The 22,375-nt window shown below is 32.0% G+C and overlaps 1 protein-coding gene across 1 annotated transcript; it reads left to right on the plus strand.

The window, feature by feature from the left end:
* The first annotated feature begins 6,366 nt into the window (after positions 1-6,366).
* Positions 6,367-7,290, plus strand: LOC131655986 (uncharacterized). Its single transcript, XM_058925778.1, has 5 exons — positions 6,367-6,502; positions 6,589-6,699; positions 6,793-6,874; positions 6,964-7,059; positions 7,145-7,290. The coding sequence occupies exons 1-5, from the start codon at positions 6,390-6,392 to the stop codon at positions 7,241-7,243; spliced, it is 501 nt and encodes a 166-aa protein (XP_058781761.1). The 5' UTR covers positions 6,367-6,389; the 3' UTR covers positions 7,244-7,290.
* Positions 7,291-22,375: the final 15,085 nt, after the last annotated feature.

Consider the following 22,375-nt stretch of genomic DNA (forward strand, 5'->3'; position numbering starts at 1 on the left):
AGCTCGAGGATCTCATATCATACATGCATCATAGACATCGCATATTATTAACTTGATTTTTCAGGTAGACAGATGTCTTCAGCAAAGATGTTCTCACTCACATGCAGTGTTCATCCTGAATCTTATTCAGACAAGCAGTCCTTTCAGATACAATCAAACCAAAGATTCACTCTGAAGAACTCTCATTCCCAACTCATTTATCATCTAACATTGCTAGTCTAAGGCGATACCTCAGACGGTTCCAGAACGATCTAGCATTTCAGATCTAAGGCGATACCTCCGACGGTTCCAGAACGATCTAGCATTTCAGATCTAAGGCGAAACCTCAGACGGTTCCAGGACGATCTAACATTGCAGATCTAAAGTGATACCTCAAACGGTTCCACAATGATCAACTTTCAAATCCTTCATCAAGATATAATCAACAGATTCATTCTGATGAACAAACCATCAACACATTGTCCAGGTGGCATCCGAAAGCCCATCTCAGGTAATGTTTCAATCTGCCAACAACATTTCACAGACAACATTCAAATGTAACTTCCAACATCTCTGCTGATCAAGGTAAGTGCAAATTTTCAGGGCATCTATTTATTCAATCATCTTCTACCCTCAGATTTCAGACAATCTCTTCAGGTTTAAGAAGATTGAATAGGGGCAACTGTTATACCCCAAAATTTGCCCACTTCTTTTTTCAGGAAAGTTTCAATATGAAAATTAAGAGTCTCATATAAACATGGATTTTTTCAAAATATCCTGACATATGAAGAACTTGGTTTTCAGAATTTTTCTTACACAGTAACTTGGCTTACAGTGGAATTTATTCTTACGCAAACGCCAAATACTGTTCCTTACTTCACAAATACTATTTATTTATTTTACAGATAAATAGTACTAACACAGTTCATGCAGGGTTAAATCTTTTTGCAGGCGCAAAAACAGGAAACTCACACTGTACTGGTAACAATTGTTTTTGTTTTCCCACTAACTTTTGTGCTATATTCCATTATTTTCAAAATCTTTTCAAATCTATCCTTTCAAATTCAAATCTCAACTTTATTCTATCCATCTCTCTTTTCCCAACAATACCTTACACTTTCTTTCAAATCTCACTACCACTCAAATTTCCTTTTGTACGGAATCACATCATTCCCCAACGTCTCTTTCCTTCTTTCCATTCTATAAATACTTCTCATTCTTCCATAAAATCTCACATCAAATTCTAATTCATTTCTCAAATTTCCACTTCATAATCCATTTTCTCTTCTTCCCTAACAAAAATGGCAAAATGGATAGAGACACTGTCTCTTACAGTCATCACCATTGCTACGGTGATCATGACTTTCTTCTGCCTGCACAGTCCTGAGGAGTGTGGACCTGCAATGGTTATGCTCCCAATCATCTACATGCTATTGTTCATAGCATGGGTCATCAATCGTCATTCTTAAAATTTGCCGTATTTCTTATTTCTTAAATGTACCGTTTATTCGTCGTACTGTTCAATATAGTATGTAATATTTATACTGTCAGTATTAAATGTTGTACTAGTTGTCATAATATTGCTTAATTACTAAGATAATATTTTGTGTATTTTCTGCCAGTCAAATATTTCTATTTCTGTGCATTAAATAATTTTCAGGTTATTATCGGTAATTTTGCCCACATACTGTAAATATCAGTTATTTATTATGTTTCTGTTTTCTAACAAGTCATGTAAATAAATTTTCATGCTTCACACCAAACAAAAACAAAAATAAAAACAAAAAGAAGAAAATTAACTTTGACAGTTGATTTTTTCACTTTAACGGCTGCATCAGTACACGAACAGTCGGTTGACAGACAAACTGCAGACAGTACAATTCTCAGTGATTTGTACAATCAATCAAATCAATCATTCACAATTCAAATTTCCAAGATTTTTGTGTTAGAAGTCTTCTGAATATCACGCGATTAGCAGAAACTCAGCACTGCACAAAAATCAGGTACGCTTAACTGCCTCCTATACAGACAGTCCCTAATCAGGGTTTTTCTTGTTTTAACAGGAGCAACAAGTTTTGAGAGCTCAAATGGATTCTATACACATCCATACATCTCAAAGTGCCATCATACAAATTTTCAAACTTCAATTCACTCAGACGCACCGTCAGCAGCTCAAACAGTCAACAGACGACCCGTTTGACCAGAAAAGTCAACTGACAGTCAAAAATGAAATTTTTTGTCAAAGTCCATATTTTGTCAAAGGATTCAACATTTGATCATTGGATGATCATAATTCATCAAGGAAAGATCAAAAATCAACAAAACCCTAAGATTCAAAATTAGGGTTTTTGCCTGAAAAGTCAACTCAACTTTGACTGATCATAACTCTCTCATCCTTCATCCAAAAAATGTCAACCAAAGCTCATTTTGAAGGAAATTCAATTATCTTTCAAATGCAATTGATCCCATGGTCATAGCATTCACCATTTGAAAAATATGGCCAAAGACATTACAGGTCATTTTCAAAGTCAACAAAAAGACACTTTTTTCAAAAGGACACACAAGGAGAACCAAAAATCATTTTGACATGAGACCAAAGACATTGGTTAGAGGACTCTTTGAGGTTTCCAAAAAGTGCAAGATCTCCTTCATATGACAAAAATTGAAGGATTTACACCTTGTTGAAGTTGGCTAAATTTTGGGAAAATGCATGAAATCAACATTGCTCAAAAATGTTTTTTTTCCAAAAGATGCCAAGTTTTTGTGGTCCAAACATCTTTGCCATGTTACTATGGGCCTCCCACGACCAAGACAAAGCCCACATCTATATTATCCATTTTTGACATAATTTTATCTTATTTTAAGATTAAAATTAAAGGAAATTGCATGGATAATTGATGGCTTGATCTCCAAGTATGACACACCTCCAAAGTCTTCATTTTTCTGCAGAAAATTGATGCCCAAGACAAGAGCATTGAATGGAGTCAAGCTTGGTCAACAATTCAAAGATTTTTAATATTTTAAAAATCAAACTTTCAACAAAGACAACAAAGCTTCTTGCTTCACTTCCAAGCAGCCTTTGGGCTATAAAAGAAGCATCATACTTCAGCAAAAGGAGAGACACGAATTAGAACAAGAGCATAGCCATCTTTATCATAAAATTCTCCAAAAAATACATACACTTTGTAATTTTCCAATTCTATATTTCAATCAATATTAATACAAACAAAGCTTTCCAATCATCTTCTCAAACAACATAGAGTAAGATTGAACTCATAATATAGTCCCATGAGAGTCGTATAGTGCACATAAAGTTCTTCATGTACATATGCCCTTTACTTTCGTTTTCTTATATGCAATCAATTTCCATGTAAACTAACCATCTTAATATGTTCATGAGGTCCTATATGAGTGATCTGGGCTTTAACATGAGAGTTCCCACGTGAGAATCACCCCATACCATTAACACGAGCTCATGAGTGTTCATACTTGAATCTCTTCGAATCCATGGCTACAGACCTCAAATTGCAAAACTAATACCACCATCGTGTTCAGGAGGTGATTTTAAGGGATCTGGGTCACTTTCATTCATTGCTAACGCTTGTTTTTTGCAGGTTCAGAAGTTATCAAAAACTGCATATTTTATCGTTCAAATAAGGGAGGTTAAAAACCCCCGCTATTTGAGTCCAAAAACCACACTTCTGGAGGTTGAAGACGACCACGCGTCCCAGCGTGGTTCGTCAGCCCCAGCTTTGACTTTTCAGCGTGCCTGCGTGGCCCTTTCCACGTTTCTCATTCGCTGGTCAACCAGCATGGGTCCCAGTCAGAGAATCTGAATTCTCCTTGAATTCAGTACATGCTCCCCACACTCATATCATGCGCCTCCAAATCTGAACCACATGATCAATCAAGCCAGCTCATCCAATGATCATAACACACAGCCCACACCATGCACCTTCATCAAATTCCACACTTGATAAGTATCCTTTTTATATTTTCTATTTTATTTTATTTTTATTGCAAAAATAATTAAAAATAGTTAAAAACTTCCAAAAATTCCACAAAAAATATTTTAAACTTCTAAAATAATATATTATTTTATGAAACAAAAATATTTTATTTTTCTTCAAAATTTCAATATTTTTCATAATTAATTAGTATGTATTTGTATATTTGCTTATTAATTATTTTAATTAGTCAAAAAAAATCATAAAAAAAATTGTTCTTTGTGTTAAATATTGTTTATATATCATAAACTAATTTTGTACATATTTAGGATAATTTTCTCTTTAAGTTTTAATTATTTGTGTAATTATTTGCATAATTATGTTTTGATTAACTTAAAATATCCAAAAACAAATTTCAAAAATTCCAAAAAAATTAGTTTTGTTCTAAAATCAATTAACAAACCTTTTGTACATATTTTTAAACTTACTTGCTAGGTTTAATCATATTTCCGTCTTTTCTTTATTTTAAATTAATTAATAATGCATTAATTATATTTAAAATAAATCACAAAAATACAAAAATATGCCTTTTATTTCTTGCAATTTAAAATTCCTAGATAAATGTATAGGATGTCAAATTCATGTAAATAGGCTAGTTTACATTTCCCGCACAATCGATGTAATAGCGTAGATTTACTTTCTGCACTTTACATTTCCGCATTTTAATTTCCAGCACCCATATAAACTGCGTGTATGTCAAAGATAAAACTGAACCGTCAGATCACTAACTTCAAAGATAAATATCTGAATTCAATCACAATCACATTTGCACCTCCTAGGGTAACCCCTTTTCACTCTTTTCAAAATCAAAGTTACATTTCTACTGTTTCGAGTACAAAATCGAACCTTTTGTTTATATCCGACGAATGGATAGATTTTTAAAGGGAACAAGGATAAAGACCTTATAAATCAGGGTAGACCTCCTAGTTTGCTTGCTCAAAATCAAAACAAACAAAATTCTCATACACTGTTGTTTTTTCAAAACAAATTTTCCAAAAGACAATATTTTGTATACATCCAAACACGGATCATTACAAAATTAACGATCTTTTCAAAACATCTTTCGAAAGATAAACAAGCATTTGTATATATCCGCACAAGGATCATTACAAATTCTATTTGCAAAGGTATTTCAAAAACACAGGTAAAGCATTCCGAATCAATTGAAAAGTAAAGCAAATGAGCTAAGCAAACTAAAGAGCCCATGGATAACCATGGATACAAAGGGTGCTAACACCTTCCCTTTGTATAACCTACCCCCTTACCCAGAATCTCTCAAAGGTCTTTTTTCTGTTTCTTTTATAAACCTTTCCTTCATTGGATAAAATAAAAGGTCGGTGGCGACTCTGTAAACTTTTTCAAAAGTGACGCGAAAGCGTCCGATCGACAAAAAAGAGTCAGTTCACGTATCCCACCCACGGAGGGGTATGGCCCGAAAGGACGGTCCACACCAACTATACTTATCGTCACCAAATTATCGACTAGTTGGCAAGGGAAAAGTGCACAACACTTTGGGAGATTTACTTCACCATAGACCGCTCCCGGATGGACACCTGAAAGTATCGGTGGATGTTGTATTAGATCATGATGCGATGCTACCGGTACCTGACATGGTCTCAGAGACGACATTGCTGCGAGATGCAATAGGATCATTTGTTGCATGGCCCTCGGAGCTCATTACCATTAGTGATGAGGTATATTGAAAACGATTATGAATCATTTAGTTTTCTAATGTCAATTCTAAACCGTTTATTAATTATGTTTTACATTTTAATTTTAGTCTGCTCCTATAAAACCCGCAATTAAGGGTAAAGGGATTTTACAGGAGGAGGAGTCTGTTGCATCACTAAAAGAGGTACATTTAAAGTGTTAATATATAATCTAAATCTAAATCTGCATGATTTTTTATTTTACCTAACTTATATGATTTTTAGGCATCCGCTCGGGAGTCACAACAAGTGACGCAGCAAGTTCGTAGCGTACCACCCACTGGTCCTCCGAAGATAGCGGCAAAAAAAGGCGGTGCTTTTGTGGCTCGGTACCGGACGATGCTCGCAACAATGGTTGATATGTCCGATTTGAAGGATGGTGCTTTACGTGAAATCAATATGGATGAAAGTGTCTTCGGTATTGAATTCAAGTCACATATTGCAATTGATGACTTGGAAGAGATTTTTATGCATGAACAACTAGGCGTCGGTAATATGCACTCATACATCCGGTAATATTCACTCATCCGATATATTATTTAATTAGTCCCACAATATAATTTATTTACACATTTCAATGAAAATAATCTAATGTTTATTATGTTTTTATTTAAGGTTGTTGTATGACAGAGTGTTGCGCGGGACTGTATTGTCTAACAGATTCAGTTTCGTGTCTTCCGCCCATTGCAGCGGAATGGCAATTGCTTCGGAACCGGAATCAGTTAGACAGCTCTTAGTCGATAGATTCATGTCCACCGGCAATTCAGAAAGTCTGCATCTTTGGGCGTATAATACCCGACCAGTAGGGTTAGTTTCTCATTCTTGGTTCATCTAATCTCTGTTTCTTTTGTGTATAGCAAAATTTTCATATAACCTATTGTTTTAATTTATAGAGCACACTGGTTGTTGCTTGCTATCAACCCTATAAGAGAAGTCGTGTATTATCTGAATTCGGTAAATGGTGACTGGACCAATTATCCGGCTATGAAGGAAATCGTTGATTTGTAAGTGGGATCATTCTAAATATTCGTGTATATTTATATATTTACTTATTTGTGGGATTGATCTAAACATGCTTTTATATATTTGTTAATTAGATCAATACAAGTGTTCCGAAGTCAACGGGACGCACAGGTATCCCGGACTAAATCAAACAACATTACTTGGATCAAAGTGCAGGTACATTATTTTTCACAATTTTGCTTATAATATTTATGCTACTTGATAAAACAAGACAACTATAAAATCTTATTTGTTTTTCTATGTAGTGTCCGCAACAGCGAAACAGTTCAGATTGCGGATACTTTGTTTTGAGGTTTATGAAAGAAATCCTTCAGGCGAATCAATTAGAGATTCCGCTCACGGTATGAATTTATAACTTAAGATAATTTCATATAATTTATTACATTTAACTAAATATATCATTCATATTATGTTTTTGTTTTGTAGTACCTTGACGAATTCCGTGCTGCTGGGTACCCGAGACTTAAGTTGGAAGAAATCAAAGAGGATTTGTGTCACTTTTATATTAAGCAATTTTTCATGTAGGATTTGTGTCGATTTGAACTATAATATTATTGATGTTGTAATGATGTATATATATATATATATAATTTTGGATATTATAATGGTATTATATTAGTATACATATATTGTCTTATTGATGGCTGAAATTATATCGTCGAAAATATATTACAGGTCGAAAATATTACAGGTTGAAAACATATTACAGGTCGAAAATATTACAAGTCGACTGGGAGGATTAAATTACATGCTGCTCATTAAAATACCTCATTTAGCAACGACAGCGCTTTTAAAAAGCGCTCTTAAAGGTCCACCTACAAAAGCGCTTCTTAGTAAAAGCGCTGCCAAAGAATAATAAAAAAGCATAAAAAATAAAAAAAAACGCAACATACGAAAGCGCTTTTGGAAAAGCGCTCTTATAGGGGGGGGCTACCAGAGCGCTTTTTCCAGAAAAGCGCTCTTATAAGGGGGGCTACCAGAGCGCTTTTTCCAGAAAAGCGCTCTTATAGGGGGGGCCTACCAGAGCGCTTTTTCCAGAAAAGCGCTCTTATAGGGGGGCCTACCAGAGCGCTTTCTGAAGCGCTTTTGTTACCTACGCCAGCGCTGGCTTTCACAGCGCTTTTAAGCGCTTTTAAAGCCCATAAAAAGCGCTTTTAAAGCCCATAAAAAGCGCTTTTAAAGCCCTTCCGTGTTGTAGTGTGTGCATTTATTCAATTGTCTAGCTGATATTTATAGATGGAAATTTTGATGAAGAAATCAGTAGGGAGTCTAGATCCTACGCCTATAAAATCATCTATAAATTTCTTGGATTTGACTCACTAGAGGATTGAATGAGGTAAATCATCATATTATTTGAAAATAGAATCAGTCTAACAAATAATTCAATTATCCTTTGAGGGAGACTTATTTCACTCACTTAGGATGTGGTTTACCATGTCTTCCAATGAGAGGATGTGAGTCAGGGTAGATTAATGCTCATTGTGTGATTTCTCCATTTACTACCTGATACTCGCCATGCTATTTAGATGTGTGAGAGTTGGGGGGTCGAGCCTTTTAGGCCTTTATCAAAGATATTCTATTCAATAGTATTTCAAGAACGAGGTCTATGAGAATGAAGTGGTTACATCAAGACATCCCAATCTACAGTCCCCTAAGCACGAAGCTTATAAGAATGAAGTAATTAAGCCAAAATATCATAGTTCGTAATATCCAAAGCACGGGGTATATTTAGTGCGGTGCAATGAGAAATATGACTTGGAAATGATCAAACGATCTAGACCTTTTGTCTATTTGCATGCATGTGATAAGAGTCATTGATTTTTTTCTATAATAATGGTGGATATGTCCCTACACACCACATTGATAATAACCCTCTAGATAACTGTCAAGTCTAGGAGGAAAAATATCCCCTTAAATATACGAGGTCTTTCCTTTTTGATTATTTCCTACAACATAATTCCTTTTTTCATGAGGAATCAAAATTACTCTTACAAGTCCATTTTTCCAACACTCCCTCATGCAAATATTTATGACAAGTATTGAGTTCTGTTTCCTTTATCTCTTTTCCCTTTTATTAACGGAGTGATGGTATTTATTAGAAAGTGTGATGAGAACTATGATCTATTAGATCCTAGAGCATGTGAGGAAAAATGTAGAATGTGGATTCGCTAATTAGAAAACTCAAGGAAGAGTGATGGGAAGGTTGATTGAAAATTTGCAGAACTAGGAATGTTTGGAAACTATGATAATACTAGTTCCATTAGCTTTGATTCCAATGCAAGGAGTGATAGTGACTTTGTTTTATTCTCTTCTTTCGTAAGAATATATACATATCTATCACTAGTGACAAAGGTGACGTCTTATTGGAGTCATGCAACAAGGGAGAGAAAGACAGCCTGACTATACCATTGGGCCATAGGAGATTTTTTTCTATATGTACACAAGTGTCATTTATGATGTTTGAATGTGAGTTCTTATGAATTATTAATCTCGCACCTTCCCAACTTTATACAAACAATCGAGCCTTAATTAGGGGGTTTGAGGTAGTTTGTAGGGGTCTCGAGATTAGGCATACTATAGGAATTTTCTTTTTGAATATACCAAAGGTTTTGATAAGGGTGGTTGGGTCTCTATACACCCTGTCACTAGGGGTGGCAAAACGGGCCGTCCGCCGCCCGCCCCGCCTTAAGCCCTCCAAAAAACGAGCGGGGCGGGCATGCCCGCCAAGTGAAATGGGCATAAAAATCATGTCCGCCCTGCCAAGATGGCGGGTTGGCGGGCGGCGGGCTTGCCCGCCTATTTTTATTTATATATTTTTTATATTTTTTTAATAGATTAATAGGTTTTTTTTACCTTTTAATTATTTTTTTCACTTATTTTTTAAAACAATTTTTTATAAAAGCAACTTTTTAACAAATTTTACTTAAAAAAATATTACATATATTTACAAATAAATATATAAAATAAACCATCAAAAATTGGAATTGCTAGAATTAACAAAAAAAGAGGGAATTTTGGAGGAGGGGCGGGCTTTGGCGGGCGGTGGGCATTGGCGGGGCGGGCTATGGCGGGCGGCGGGTTTGGCGGGGCGGGCTTTAGCGAGCGGCGAGCCTAAAATTCCAACCCAACCCGCCACTTTTTGGCCGGTGCGCGGGCCGGCCTGGCGGGCCCCTGCCCGTTTTGCCACCCCTACCTGTCACCAATGGTCTTCTTTGAAGAGGCGAGTACTGGTTCTTTTTATATTGAACAAGTAACTCTGTGTTGATAATCTCAGATAATCTCGACGATCCCTCTTTCGACTGTGCAACCAATATCTATTAATGATACATGGTTACTTCCTCGGGCTAAAAATAAAAAGACTTCAAAATATCCAACTCACATTAACTTGGAAGTGGATGTCTCTATATATTTGGAATACACTCCCTCCAAAAAGAACACCCACATAAGTCCCCCCTATGAGTAAGGTCGTCCCTCTTCTTTGGAACGAGGATTTTGACAGTAAGGTCGTTGTGTGTGAACACCTGAAATTTTTGTATTGATATCCATATGGCGAGTCAGATAGGCGTAGAGTAGTCGCTCAATATGGATGAGACTTACCACTTGGGGGACACCCTTTTCGAGCAGGTGATATTTGATGCATATAGCTCGACTGATATATTTATGGTGAAACTCAAGACATATTTAATGAAAATGAAATAATGCCTTAATTTGACCAAGGTTCTGTTGAACTCAGCTAACACAAGCTATACAGAAGTGTAGTGTTTAATGGAGAAATTGGATGCGCACAAGAAGGAATAGGAGGAGACATATCATAGCATTGGCGAAGAGCTTTATTGGGCAAGGGTAGATGTCCTAGCTTTGAAAAAGATTGCCAAAGATGACACACTGCCAAAGCTACCCTACAATCCAATTTGGATGATTCTCGCCCAGAGATGGTTGACTCTACTGATCAGGCATTTGAAAGGCCGAAAGCGCAAGTACACTGTCTTTACTCTGACTTGGATCTGGGCGAGATTGATCTATTTAAGATCATTCGGGACGGACAGTTAGTTGATGAGGATAAGGATACCTCCCAACATGAGACAAGAGATGAAACCACTGTGGAGAACGACGTTGTACATGCTGCTGACCGCGATGAAAGATCTGCCTCCGAAGATAACAAGCCCACTCATCCCATAAATTAGATCTTGTTACTAGTAACTTCCATTGTATTTTGTATGTGTAATACCGTCCATCTGATGACCTTTTGATTTTTGTAGTGTCACCCCTATGACATAGCTCCACACAGGATTGACGTTATTAATTCTTTTTTTTTTCTAATTCCATATTACGTGGAAAATATTGATGATAACAACTAAAATTACCAAATTGCATTGAGGACTCCAACCTCTATTGCAAACATCAAATATTGTCGTTATGGCCGTTTGAAGTTCACAAACAACTCGATTCAACTTGTTAGAGTTCAACTCGTTTGCTTCACAGATTTAAAAGTCATTTTTTATAGTATAATCTTTTTATATATTTGATATTTTAAATTTATTTTTTTAAAATTAAAATATAAAAAGAAAATAAAGTTATAAGATTGAGATTTTTACGACTTTAAATTTATTTGTATAATTATTTTTAGAAATATTTTGTTCACTTGAGAATATAAATTATTAATTAAAATTATTAGATTAGAAGAAAATATAGGGTTTAGGGTTTAGGGTTTAAAATAATATAATTCATCTAATATATAACTCAGTTGACTCATGAACCTAACGAGTCGAACTATGTATAGTTCGAGTTCAATTATTCAGTTAACGAACTTAATTTTTAATTCATATTCAACTCAATTGGTTCATGAACCTAATTTAACGATTTAATTGTCGAACCGAATTTTAAATTATTTTCGAGTTGGTTCGATTTATTGTTAGCAGTATTTAGAACTCCAAGGAAATGTACCATTGCTAGTTAACAAAAAATTCTTGCAGTAGATGACATAAATATTCATAAATATTGCATCCTAGAAGGATGAATGTTCATCAAATGCATCAAAGTAATATCACTCCAGTCATGTGCGCAGAAATTTATTTGGTTACCATTACCAATAACCCAACAAGAGTTGTCAAAATTAATCTAGGCTTTGGATTTGAGACCACTCCAGTCAATTGCATCAAAAGCCTTGTATATATCAATCTTGACTACAAGGCTTTCTCCAAATGATTTTTATTGCAACATATTGATAATTTTAGAAGTCAAGCAGATGCAATCTTTGATATGCCTATTCATGATGATCAAACCCATTTGCTTATTTGAAATGCTGTAAGGAAGAATTTGAAACCGTGTGTCATCTAATCTATAATATAAGAAAATTAATGGTTGTGGAAAAGTCAAACATACCCTTATTTGATTTTTTGCCACCACATTAAAATTGAGGTTTTTTGGTCTTTGCACCATAAAGTTCTTAATTTTATTATTAAAATAATACAACTCTTATATTTTATCAAACTTATCAAATCTCTCTCCATTCTCTATTTTTTTTCTCTTTCATCACTTTCTCACTTCTTTCTTTCACATAAAAAAAACTATTATTAATTTTTTTTTATATATGAAAAATGATATTTATGATCGAAATATTTTTTAGTCAAAAATGATATACGGGAAAAATTTATTCAAAAAATCTATTATTGATCTAAATGTTTTTATATACGAAAATTTAATATTGATTCAAATATTTTTGTAAATGATACCTAAATAAAAATAATATTTGTATACGGAAAAAAATCTATTATTTACGAAAAATGGTATTTATGATCCAAATATTTTTTATTCAAAAAATGATATACGGGAAAAAATCTACTATTGATCTTAATACTTTTATATACGAAATTTACTATTGATCAAAATATTTTTGTAAATGATACCTAAACAAAAATAAAGTTTGTATACAGGAAAAAAATTTATTATTAATCGAAATATATTTATATACGAAAAATGTTATTTATGATCCATATATTTTTTATTCAAAAATGGAATAGGCCAAAAAAATCTATTATTGATCTAAATATTTTTATATAAGAAAATTTGATATTGATCCAAATATTTTGGTAAATGACACCTAAATAAAATTAATATTTGTATATGGAAAAAAATCTATAATTTACGAAAAATGGTATTTATGATCCAAATATTTTTATTCTAAAATGGTATACGGGAAAATAATCTGCTATTGAGCTAAATATTTTCATATACGAAATTTACTATTGATCCAAATATTTTTGTAAATGATACCTAAACAAAAATGAGGTTTGTATACGGGAAAAAATCTATTATTTATCTAAATATTTGTACATACAAGAAATGGTATTTATGATCAAATATTTTTGATCCAAAAATGGTATACGGGAAAAAATCTATTATTGATCTAAATATTTTTTATACGAAAATTTAATATTGATCCAAATATTTTTGTAAATAATATCTAAATAAATCTATAATATAAGAAAATTAATGGTTGTGGAAAAGTCAAACATACCCTTATTTGATTTTTTGCCACCACATTAAAATTGAGGTTTTTTGGTCTTTGCACCATAAAGTTCTTAATTTTATTATTAAAATAATACAACTCTTATATTTTATCAAACTTATCAAATCGCTCTGCATTCTCTAATTTTTTTTCTCTTTCATCACTTTCTCACTTCTTTCTTCTAAAAAAAAAACTATTATTGATATATATTTTTTATATACGAAAAACGGTATTTATGATCGAAATATTTTTTAGTAAAAAATGATATACGGGAAAAATTTATTCAAAAAATCTATTATTGATCTAAATGTTTTTATATACGAAAATTTAATATTGATTCAAATATTTTTGTAAATGATACCTAAATAAAAATAATACTTGTATACGGAAAAAATCTATTATTTACGAAAAATGGTATTTATGATCCAAATATTTTTTATTCAAAAATGATATACGGGAAAAATCTACTATTGATCTAAATACTTTTATATACGAAATTTACTATTGATCCAAATATTTTTGTAAATGATACCTAAACAAAAATAAAGTTTGTATACGGGAAAAAAATCTATTATTGATCTAAATATTTGTATATATGAAAAATGTTATTTATGATCCAAATATTTTTTATTCAAAAATGGAATAAGCCAAAAAAAATCGATTATTGATTTAAATATTTTTATATACGAAAATTTGATATTGATCCAAATATTTTGTAAATGACACCTAAACAAAATTAATATTTGTATATGAAAAAATCTATTATTTACGAAAAATGGTATTTATGATCCAAATATTTTTATTCCAAAATGGTATACGGGAAAATAATCTACTATTGAGCTAAATATTTTTATATATAAAATTTACTATTGATCCAAATATTTTTGTAAATGATACCTAAACAAAAATGTAGTCTGTATACGGGAAAAAAATCTATTATTGACCTAAATATTTTTATATACGAGAAATGATATTTATGGTCAAATATTTTTTATCCTAAAATGGTATACGGGAAAAAATATATTATTGATCTAAATATTTTAATATACGAAAATTTAATATTGATCCAAATATTTTTGTAAATGATACCTAAACAAAAATAATATTTGTATACTGAAAAAAAAACTATTATTTACGAAAAATGATATTTATGACCCAAATATTTTTTGTTATGAAATGGTATATGGGAGAAAATTTATTATTGATCTAAATATTTTTATATACGAAATTTACTATTGATCCAAATATTTTTGTAAATGATACCTAAGCAAAAATGAAGTCTGTATATGGAAAAAAATTTATTATTGATTTAAATATTTTTATATACTATTGAGGAGTATCAACGTATGGCGGCCACCAAGGAGTGGCACTGTGTAGAAGGGTATGTGACATGGTTCTATTGGGTGTCACATCCTCTACTGACACCAGACGCTCCCGGAGCTCCTAGGCCAGCACACGAGGAGATCTTCATCCATTGGTAACTCAAGAGGACTGAATTTTCCTAAAATGTGAATGCAATGAATCAATGAAGACATGGGTATCAAACACCATTGAAAATCTTAATAGGAAATATTTGAAATGTCGAAATTGAGGGGAAAGGTTCTGCTAATTTTTTTTCTTCATTTTCTCTTTACATTAACTTTTACTTTTGTTCTATACCTAATTGCAGAGTGAGGTAAGTTGTGAATTATTCATCTGGGACGATGAAGTTGGTCAGGTTCAAAGAACTCAAAAAATTTCCACAAATTGCAATAATTGTGAAATGATAATGGCTTATTTAGAGAGTTTGGGAAGGAATTTGGCAAGAAGTTTGGTGTAGAAGTCTGTTCAATGAAGCATGAAAAGACCAAGAAAAAACTTGAAATGGAGAAGAACAAAAGTTATTGTTTGATGGTTCCACTTGTGTTTTCTTGGATTTTGTTTTTCATTGTTGTCAAGTTAATGTAAGTTTTAGCGTATAAGATGATATTGTTATGTATGAATTATCAGTGTAGCAATTGATATTTTATCTATGGAAAAGTTGGTATTGGTTACAAGTGTGATGTGGTATTGTATTTTGTTTTTAATTTCTGTTAAATGACAGTGTGAACCTATTTAAGTGCATCATAAGATATAACAAATGCATAAGTCATTAATACTTATGGAACATAAAGTGTAACCAAAATAAGACAAAGATAGTAAGAAGCATATAAAGTGCATAAGTCATTACAATTGCAATACAAATTCATTGCAAAATGGCACTTGAAGTGCATCAGGTTTAAGACATAACCAAGTTTCTTAATACATACATAATCAAGTTCCTTAATACAGACATAACCAAGTTCCTTAATATAGAGATAACTTAAACATATCTTAAACATACTAGTTGTTACATAGCTTAAACTAAGTTTCTTAATACAGACATAACCATGTTTTGTCATTTCCTTTTCTTCTAAGACTTCAAGGATCTGGTACACACCCCTAACTTTTAATTAGGTCAATGAGCATTTTTTTCATGTGTCAAAGATCTTTCATCTTGCTCTGTCAATGTAATGGGCTGGTCGGAAGTTAAACAATGATCTATAATTGGTTTTTGAAACCATCTCAACTTCAATCTTTCACTTTGCCTTTTTTCTTATCTTTAAAATAGGTTTTTTTATTCTTCTTTTGTTTTGGTTGAGCCTGACTTCCTTCAACCTTGATTGACTCAACATGACTTGTATAAATCACACATAATTCAACTTGACTTGCATTAATCTATGCATCAACATAGACTGTATTAATCTCAACATCAACATGGTATGTATTAATCTCATCTAGAGTTACATCAATCTAAGCATCAACTTCATTATTACCTGTATCAGCTTGTACATCAGCCAGCACATCAACATTGTTCCTTTGTATATGATATCATTCTTCTTGATCATTATAAATTTACCCTCATGGTAAAAATTTACATTAAAATGTTGTATGTTCTGTTAAAGGGATTCGAATAAAGGTTTAATGTTCTTGTGCTTCAATCAATATATAAACTAACTCAAACACATGAAGAAAGATCGAAAAACCTAACCTCAACCATTGGAAGCTTCAATTGTGTGTTCGTGCTTCGTCTTCAACAGGGAAAGTTGACGGCTATCTATTTTAGTCTAGAAACAAGCTCGTGATGCAAACTTGTATGTTTCAATAGCGTTCAGCTGCCTTGTCTTCGTCATCATGATACAAAATTGCTTGATTTGGGATCTTTAGAGTAACCCTAGCTTTCACAAGGGGTAAATAAATAGGATAAAAAAGAAAGTTAAAAAAATATAAATACAAAAGTCACATAAGTTAATACATGAGTGCCACATTGGGTTAACATGGGAATCTGGGTTGAAATAGTGCACCCAGGGGTCATACACAGGGAATCTTCATGTTATAAAAGGGAATAAAAAAATAATTTACAAGGGGTAACCCAAAACTCATTTACATTATAGGGGCTGACGTATATTTAACCCTTAATTCTTTTATTTTATATTTATCGTCTTCCTTTTCAAACATTCATTTTCTTCATCTTTAAACATTCATCTTCTTCAACTTCAAACATTCATCTTCTTTAACTTCAAACATTCATCTTCTCTCTTCAAACATCCATATTTTATTTATGTATAAACTTTATTTGTAATGAAATGAAATATTTTAATTAAAATTAAAATTAAAAATTATAGTACAAACAACTACAACAAGAAGAAATGTTTTAATCATCTTCTCTTTTCCTTCATTACAACATCAATTAAACCATTTTTTTAAAAATCTCAAAACAAAATCTCTAAATCCAGAGTCAGCACTAAAAAATATCAACAAAAAGTTACAACAAAAAATAAGGAAAAAAAACTACAGAACCATCACAAAACCCTTAAATATATAATCACCATCAAAACGCACAAGATGAAAGCAAGTTATGAAAAAAAAAAAGATCATTGTTTGAAGCTATGACAAAAATAGTATGAATATATATTATAATGTGTCTATATTTGGCATTTACTATAAGAACAATTTTTGCATAAAAAATTGTTTGATGTTATGACAATAATTAGGCATGGAACCAAAATTCATGCCCGTGGATACACACCCAAACCTGCTTCAAATTTAACTGGTAAATTTTTTTTATTGGGTTTGAGTTTGGGTTTGGGTTTTCTTTGATTACAAAATATAGGTACGAGTCGTATAATGGGACTCTAGTATCCACCCAAACCCGCCCCATTTATTTCATTATATACTTTATTATTTAGTTTTGATAATTTAGAATATTAAATATGTGGTCGATGTTTTTACATTTTGATTTGTATTTATTATTTAAAATGTTTGTATGAAATTTTTTGAGATTATTTTATTTTATTATTTATAAGGTAATTTGATTTTGAAAAAATAAGTATTTTAGTGAGAAAATTGATTTCACTAAATGGGTGGTGGTGAGACGGGAATACCCAAACCCATTTTGAACTCGCTTGAGACTGATTTGGGTTTTAATTCCCCGTTGTTATTGGGGATCGAGACGGAGAACTGAGATTGTTTGGGGATTCATATTTGTGTTTATGGGAGGTAAAACTTGCCCACGACCTGCCCATTTTCTATGCCTAAAAATTGAGAACTATGTATTGTCCTACCCAGTTTGTCACTCACAATATCATTAAAGTTTATTGCTCCTTCATTGATCCATTGTTATTGCTGATTTGAATCATTGTTTGACTATTTATTGTAGTTTGGGAACCATATTGGTACATATTAATCAACTACAATACCAACAGGATAACCAAGTGCACTCTTTATGGTGTAAATCTTGAAATTGGTGGTGGTTCTGTTTAAAATATCAAAACAAAACCTCTAAATCCAGAATTGCCACAAAAAATTATAACAAATAAATCTGGGAAAAAACTACAGAGCAACCACTAAATTCCTATATTCAGAACAACTATAAAAAAGTCTCAAAACAAAAAATTACAACAAACAAATTTGGAAAAAAAAGTAATAGAGCCATCGCAAAACCCATAAATGGAGAGCCATCACAAAAAATCTCAACAAAAAATTACAACAACAAAAAAATACAATCACCACAAAATTCCTAAATCCAAAGCCACCACAAAAAAATAACAACAAAAAACTCAAAACATTTGTTCAAAGAGTAATCTTATATACAAGTTCAACAAATCTAGAAAAATAAAATCAGAAGAAAAGAGATTAATCTCAGATGTTGCTGGATCATGCTTTGTCGTGTTATAGTCGTTCAATTCAATACTCGTTCATCTCAAATATGGGTTTAATTCCCCATCGTTATTGGGGATCAAGACGGAGAACTGAGATTGTTTGGGGATTAATATTAGGGTTTATGGGAGCTGAAAATTGTCCACAACCTGCCCATTTTCTATGCCTAAAAATTGAGAACTATGTATTGTCCTACCCATTTTGCCAGTGACAATATCATTAAAGGTTATTGCTCCTTCATTGATCCATTGTTATTGCTGGTTTAAATCATTGTTTGACTACTTATTACAGTTTGGGATCTTGCTAAATCCAAAGCCACTACAAACAAAATAACAACAAAAAATCTCAAAACATTTTTTCAAAGAGTAATCTTATATACAAGTTCAACAAATCTAGAAAAATAAAATCAGAAGAAAAGAGATTAATCTCAGATGTTGCTGGATCTTGCTCTGTCATGTTATAGTCGTTGAATTCAATACTCGTTCATCTCAAATATGGGTTTAGTTTCAAATCAATGTTGAAAATTAGAGATCTAAATGAGATTTTTTACCTTTTCACAAGAATCGAATAATCATATATTTGATTGCAAACTTGCTCTTGATGCTGGAGATTCTATTAAGAAAGATAAAAGATGAACAACCAAAAACAAGACTTACAGAAATGAAATTGAAAAAAGAAAAGATTTATAGATTTTCAACCCAACAAAAAAAAAACAAGATCTACATATTTGAAACTGAAAAAAAAAATTCATTTTGAAAGTGAAAAGTGCATGCATGTACGGTCTTAAATATTTTATGGTTGAAGGGTTGCAAAATATAGAAACAGGGACATTCCAGGATGCATTTGAAGGCATGTGGAGTCAATTATTGTTAAAAAACCATTCTTGTAGGCTAGTTAGGTTACCTAGGTAGAAAAGGGTAATGGGAAACAAGTGGATGTAAGTGGCGAGATCAAGGATCAAATGTTTCTTGAACTTGACCAAGGTTGTTGAATAATGTTTCAATAAGGTAGAGAGCAGTAATTGGTTAATGGTTAAATTGACATCACCACTATTTAAAGTAAAATTAAGATTGCTGAAGTATGACTTAAAACTTTAAGTGATAGAGAGAAAGAAAACATATTTGAAGATTGCATAAACTAGAAAATTATAAAATCATGAAAGTTATGTAGAGAGTTAAAGGTTTAAAATTGGGGAAAAAATGAAGACGATAATGTTGGAGCAGCGGCGATTGTGGGCCGCTTTCGCAGAGTAGAGGTGCCGCAGAACTCCAGCAGATGGTCGATGACAGGGTCGCGAGTCAGCGACTCGCGGTCTGTGAGTCGACGGCGGTCGACAGATGTGGCTCGTATGGCAATGGTGTGACGATGTCTGACATAGGTGGCTGGCCGGAATCGGCCCGCACGCTGTGCGTGATTTTTAATCATCCAGCCAATTTTCTCGGTTCGGGTGTTTTGGGACTTTTCGATTCGGCTCATGGATCCATTTGCTAATGAGTTGTGTTTTTGGCTTTGTTATAGATCTGTTGGATTTTGCAATTATAAATATATCTCTTATGTTATTTTAAGTGTGACAATTTTAGAAATTTAGAGCAAAAGGGAGAAATAAGGATTTATGGTTTAGGGAAATCTTTTAGAGTTATCTAGAAGCATCAAACAATACTTCCTAACACTTTAGGTTTGTGTGATTACTATATTAAGAGTTTGAGAGATTGGGAAACACTTTGGTAGAAAATATGGTTTTTTCTTTGGAGCTTTGAAGACTATTTTCTTGTAACTCTTTTGTAACCTCTTGTAACAATTTTTGAAGTATAGTGAATTGAAGAGCTCCTCTCTCCCCCGGACGTATTTCATTTGATCGAGCTGGATAAACAAATCTTTTGTGTTTCTTTGCTTCTTTTATTTTCTTCTGTCAAATTAATTCATTCTCTTATTGATTACGATTGCTTAAGGCCATTTATTTTGATTATCATTGTTTCTTTGTCTCCACACATCAAATTCATTGATGTGAATTGAGCCTTAAATTTTTACAATATATTTAATTTGGAAAAAATGTGCATAAATTACTGCGAGAAATTGAAAAATCTCAATAGTCTTTTAATAGTATTTTTTTTAGAAAAGTAAAAGAAAGTAATTAATTAATTAATATTATTAATAAAAAAAATAGTAATATTTTTTACTTAACCTAATGACTGGCTGCAGAAGGTCAAAAGTGCGTTTGGACTATATATATGGTGGGCAAAAAGAGGCAAGTTCAAGGTAAACGTCACCTTCATTAAATAGTATATTAAACCAACAATAGTTAATTTTTTAATGTCTTGTTTTACTATGACTTGTTATTTGTATATTACTTATATTGTTGATCTGTCATGTACGTTAAAGATTTTCATATATAATGATTTCATAAGTTTCTCAAATGGCACATTAAAAATCAACATGTTATCAATGTTATCAATTTTAAGTGTAAAAGTATTTTAAGAAATCAAAATTGTTTAACTTTTATAACAATTTTATAAGAATTAATTTTATAAATGAGTGAAAATAAAAAACAAAAATTATGAACATCATAATTATTATTGGATCCAATGTTTTTTTATTAAATAATATATTTATAAAATAGGTTGAAGCCCACAGAAAAATACAAGTATACAACAGACAGAAGAAGTGCCAAGTCACAAGGCAACAAGAAACAAACAAACACACAACACTAAACAAAAGAAAACAGACACAAGAACCACCACAAACATCCACAACTAAAACATCAAGCAAAAAGAAAAATAAGTGAGCTTCGTGCCAACTTCCACATCGATACACCACGCAATTAGGACCAAGTTAGATCTCAGACAACAAAATCTCCAAAATCAAACAAGAGTCTCAACAGTACCAACAAACCACATTGAACTAGCGGGACATGCTAAGAATTTTGATAGGCTCTTGAATCAGACACACAGGATTTTGAAGTCAATCAGATAAGGATAAAACGTTCACATGTGTTTTATGATGAAATCAACTCCAAGCCAAAAAAAAACTTTTATCCGCTCGATCTCTTTCACACTTGTTTAAGCACTAGTGAAAAATTTATCATTACAAACGAATTTGATAGTCCACACCACAGTGTGTCAAGTTATAACAAACCTAGCTATAATCTTAGTCCTAGGACCTAAGGAAAGGAAAAACTCAAAAATAAATCCAAGGTCTCTGGGATGAGGTAGATGCACCCTAGCTATCTAAAATTTCTAAACCAAACACTAGCAAACAAGTTACATGTCACAAGCAAATAGAAAGGAAGATCTACATGATTGAAACAAACATGATTGAAACAAAGAGTACAAGAAATTCCCTCTTGGTCGATAATAACATGAACCCAGGTCACAAGGGCTACATCGCTACAAGCAAACAACCAAACCATGCATGTTTAGTTGTATATAATTGCAAATGAGTTCTATATATTAATGCTTCATTCTTTTTTAATAATTATATATATATATATATATATATATATATATATATATATATATATATATATATATATATATATATATATATATGGAGCATATCAAGTGAGAGCATTTTTAAATGAGAGATTAGAGGAATAAATATCAACCTTTAGATTCATCAAGTGAAAGCACTTGATATGCTCCCTATATATATATATATATATATATATATATATATATATATATATATATATATATATATATATATATATATATATATATATATATATATATATATATATATATATATTAAACAATAATATAAAACTTCATCCCTTTGATTAAATATTGAAAACAATAATAATATTTTTAATTTCACTAAAGGACCACTTTAATCTCTTCAATCAATCCATTTAAACATAAAAGATCATTCAAAAATGGGATTAGGATTTCCATGATATGCAATTACAGATCTCAAATTAGTGGTCAACATCATTT

Source organism: Vicia villosa, linkage group LG3, assembly GCF_029867415.1.
Source record: "Vicia villosa cultivar HV-30 ecotype Madison, WI linkage group LG3, Vvil1.0, whole genome shotgun sequence".
In the NCBI taxonomy this organism is placed as follows: domain Eukaryota; kingdom Viridiplantae; phylum Streptophyta; class Magnoliopsida; order Fabales; family Fabaceae; genus Vicia; species Vicia villosa.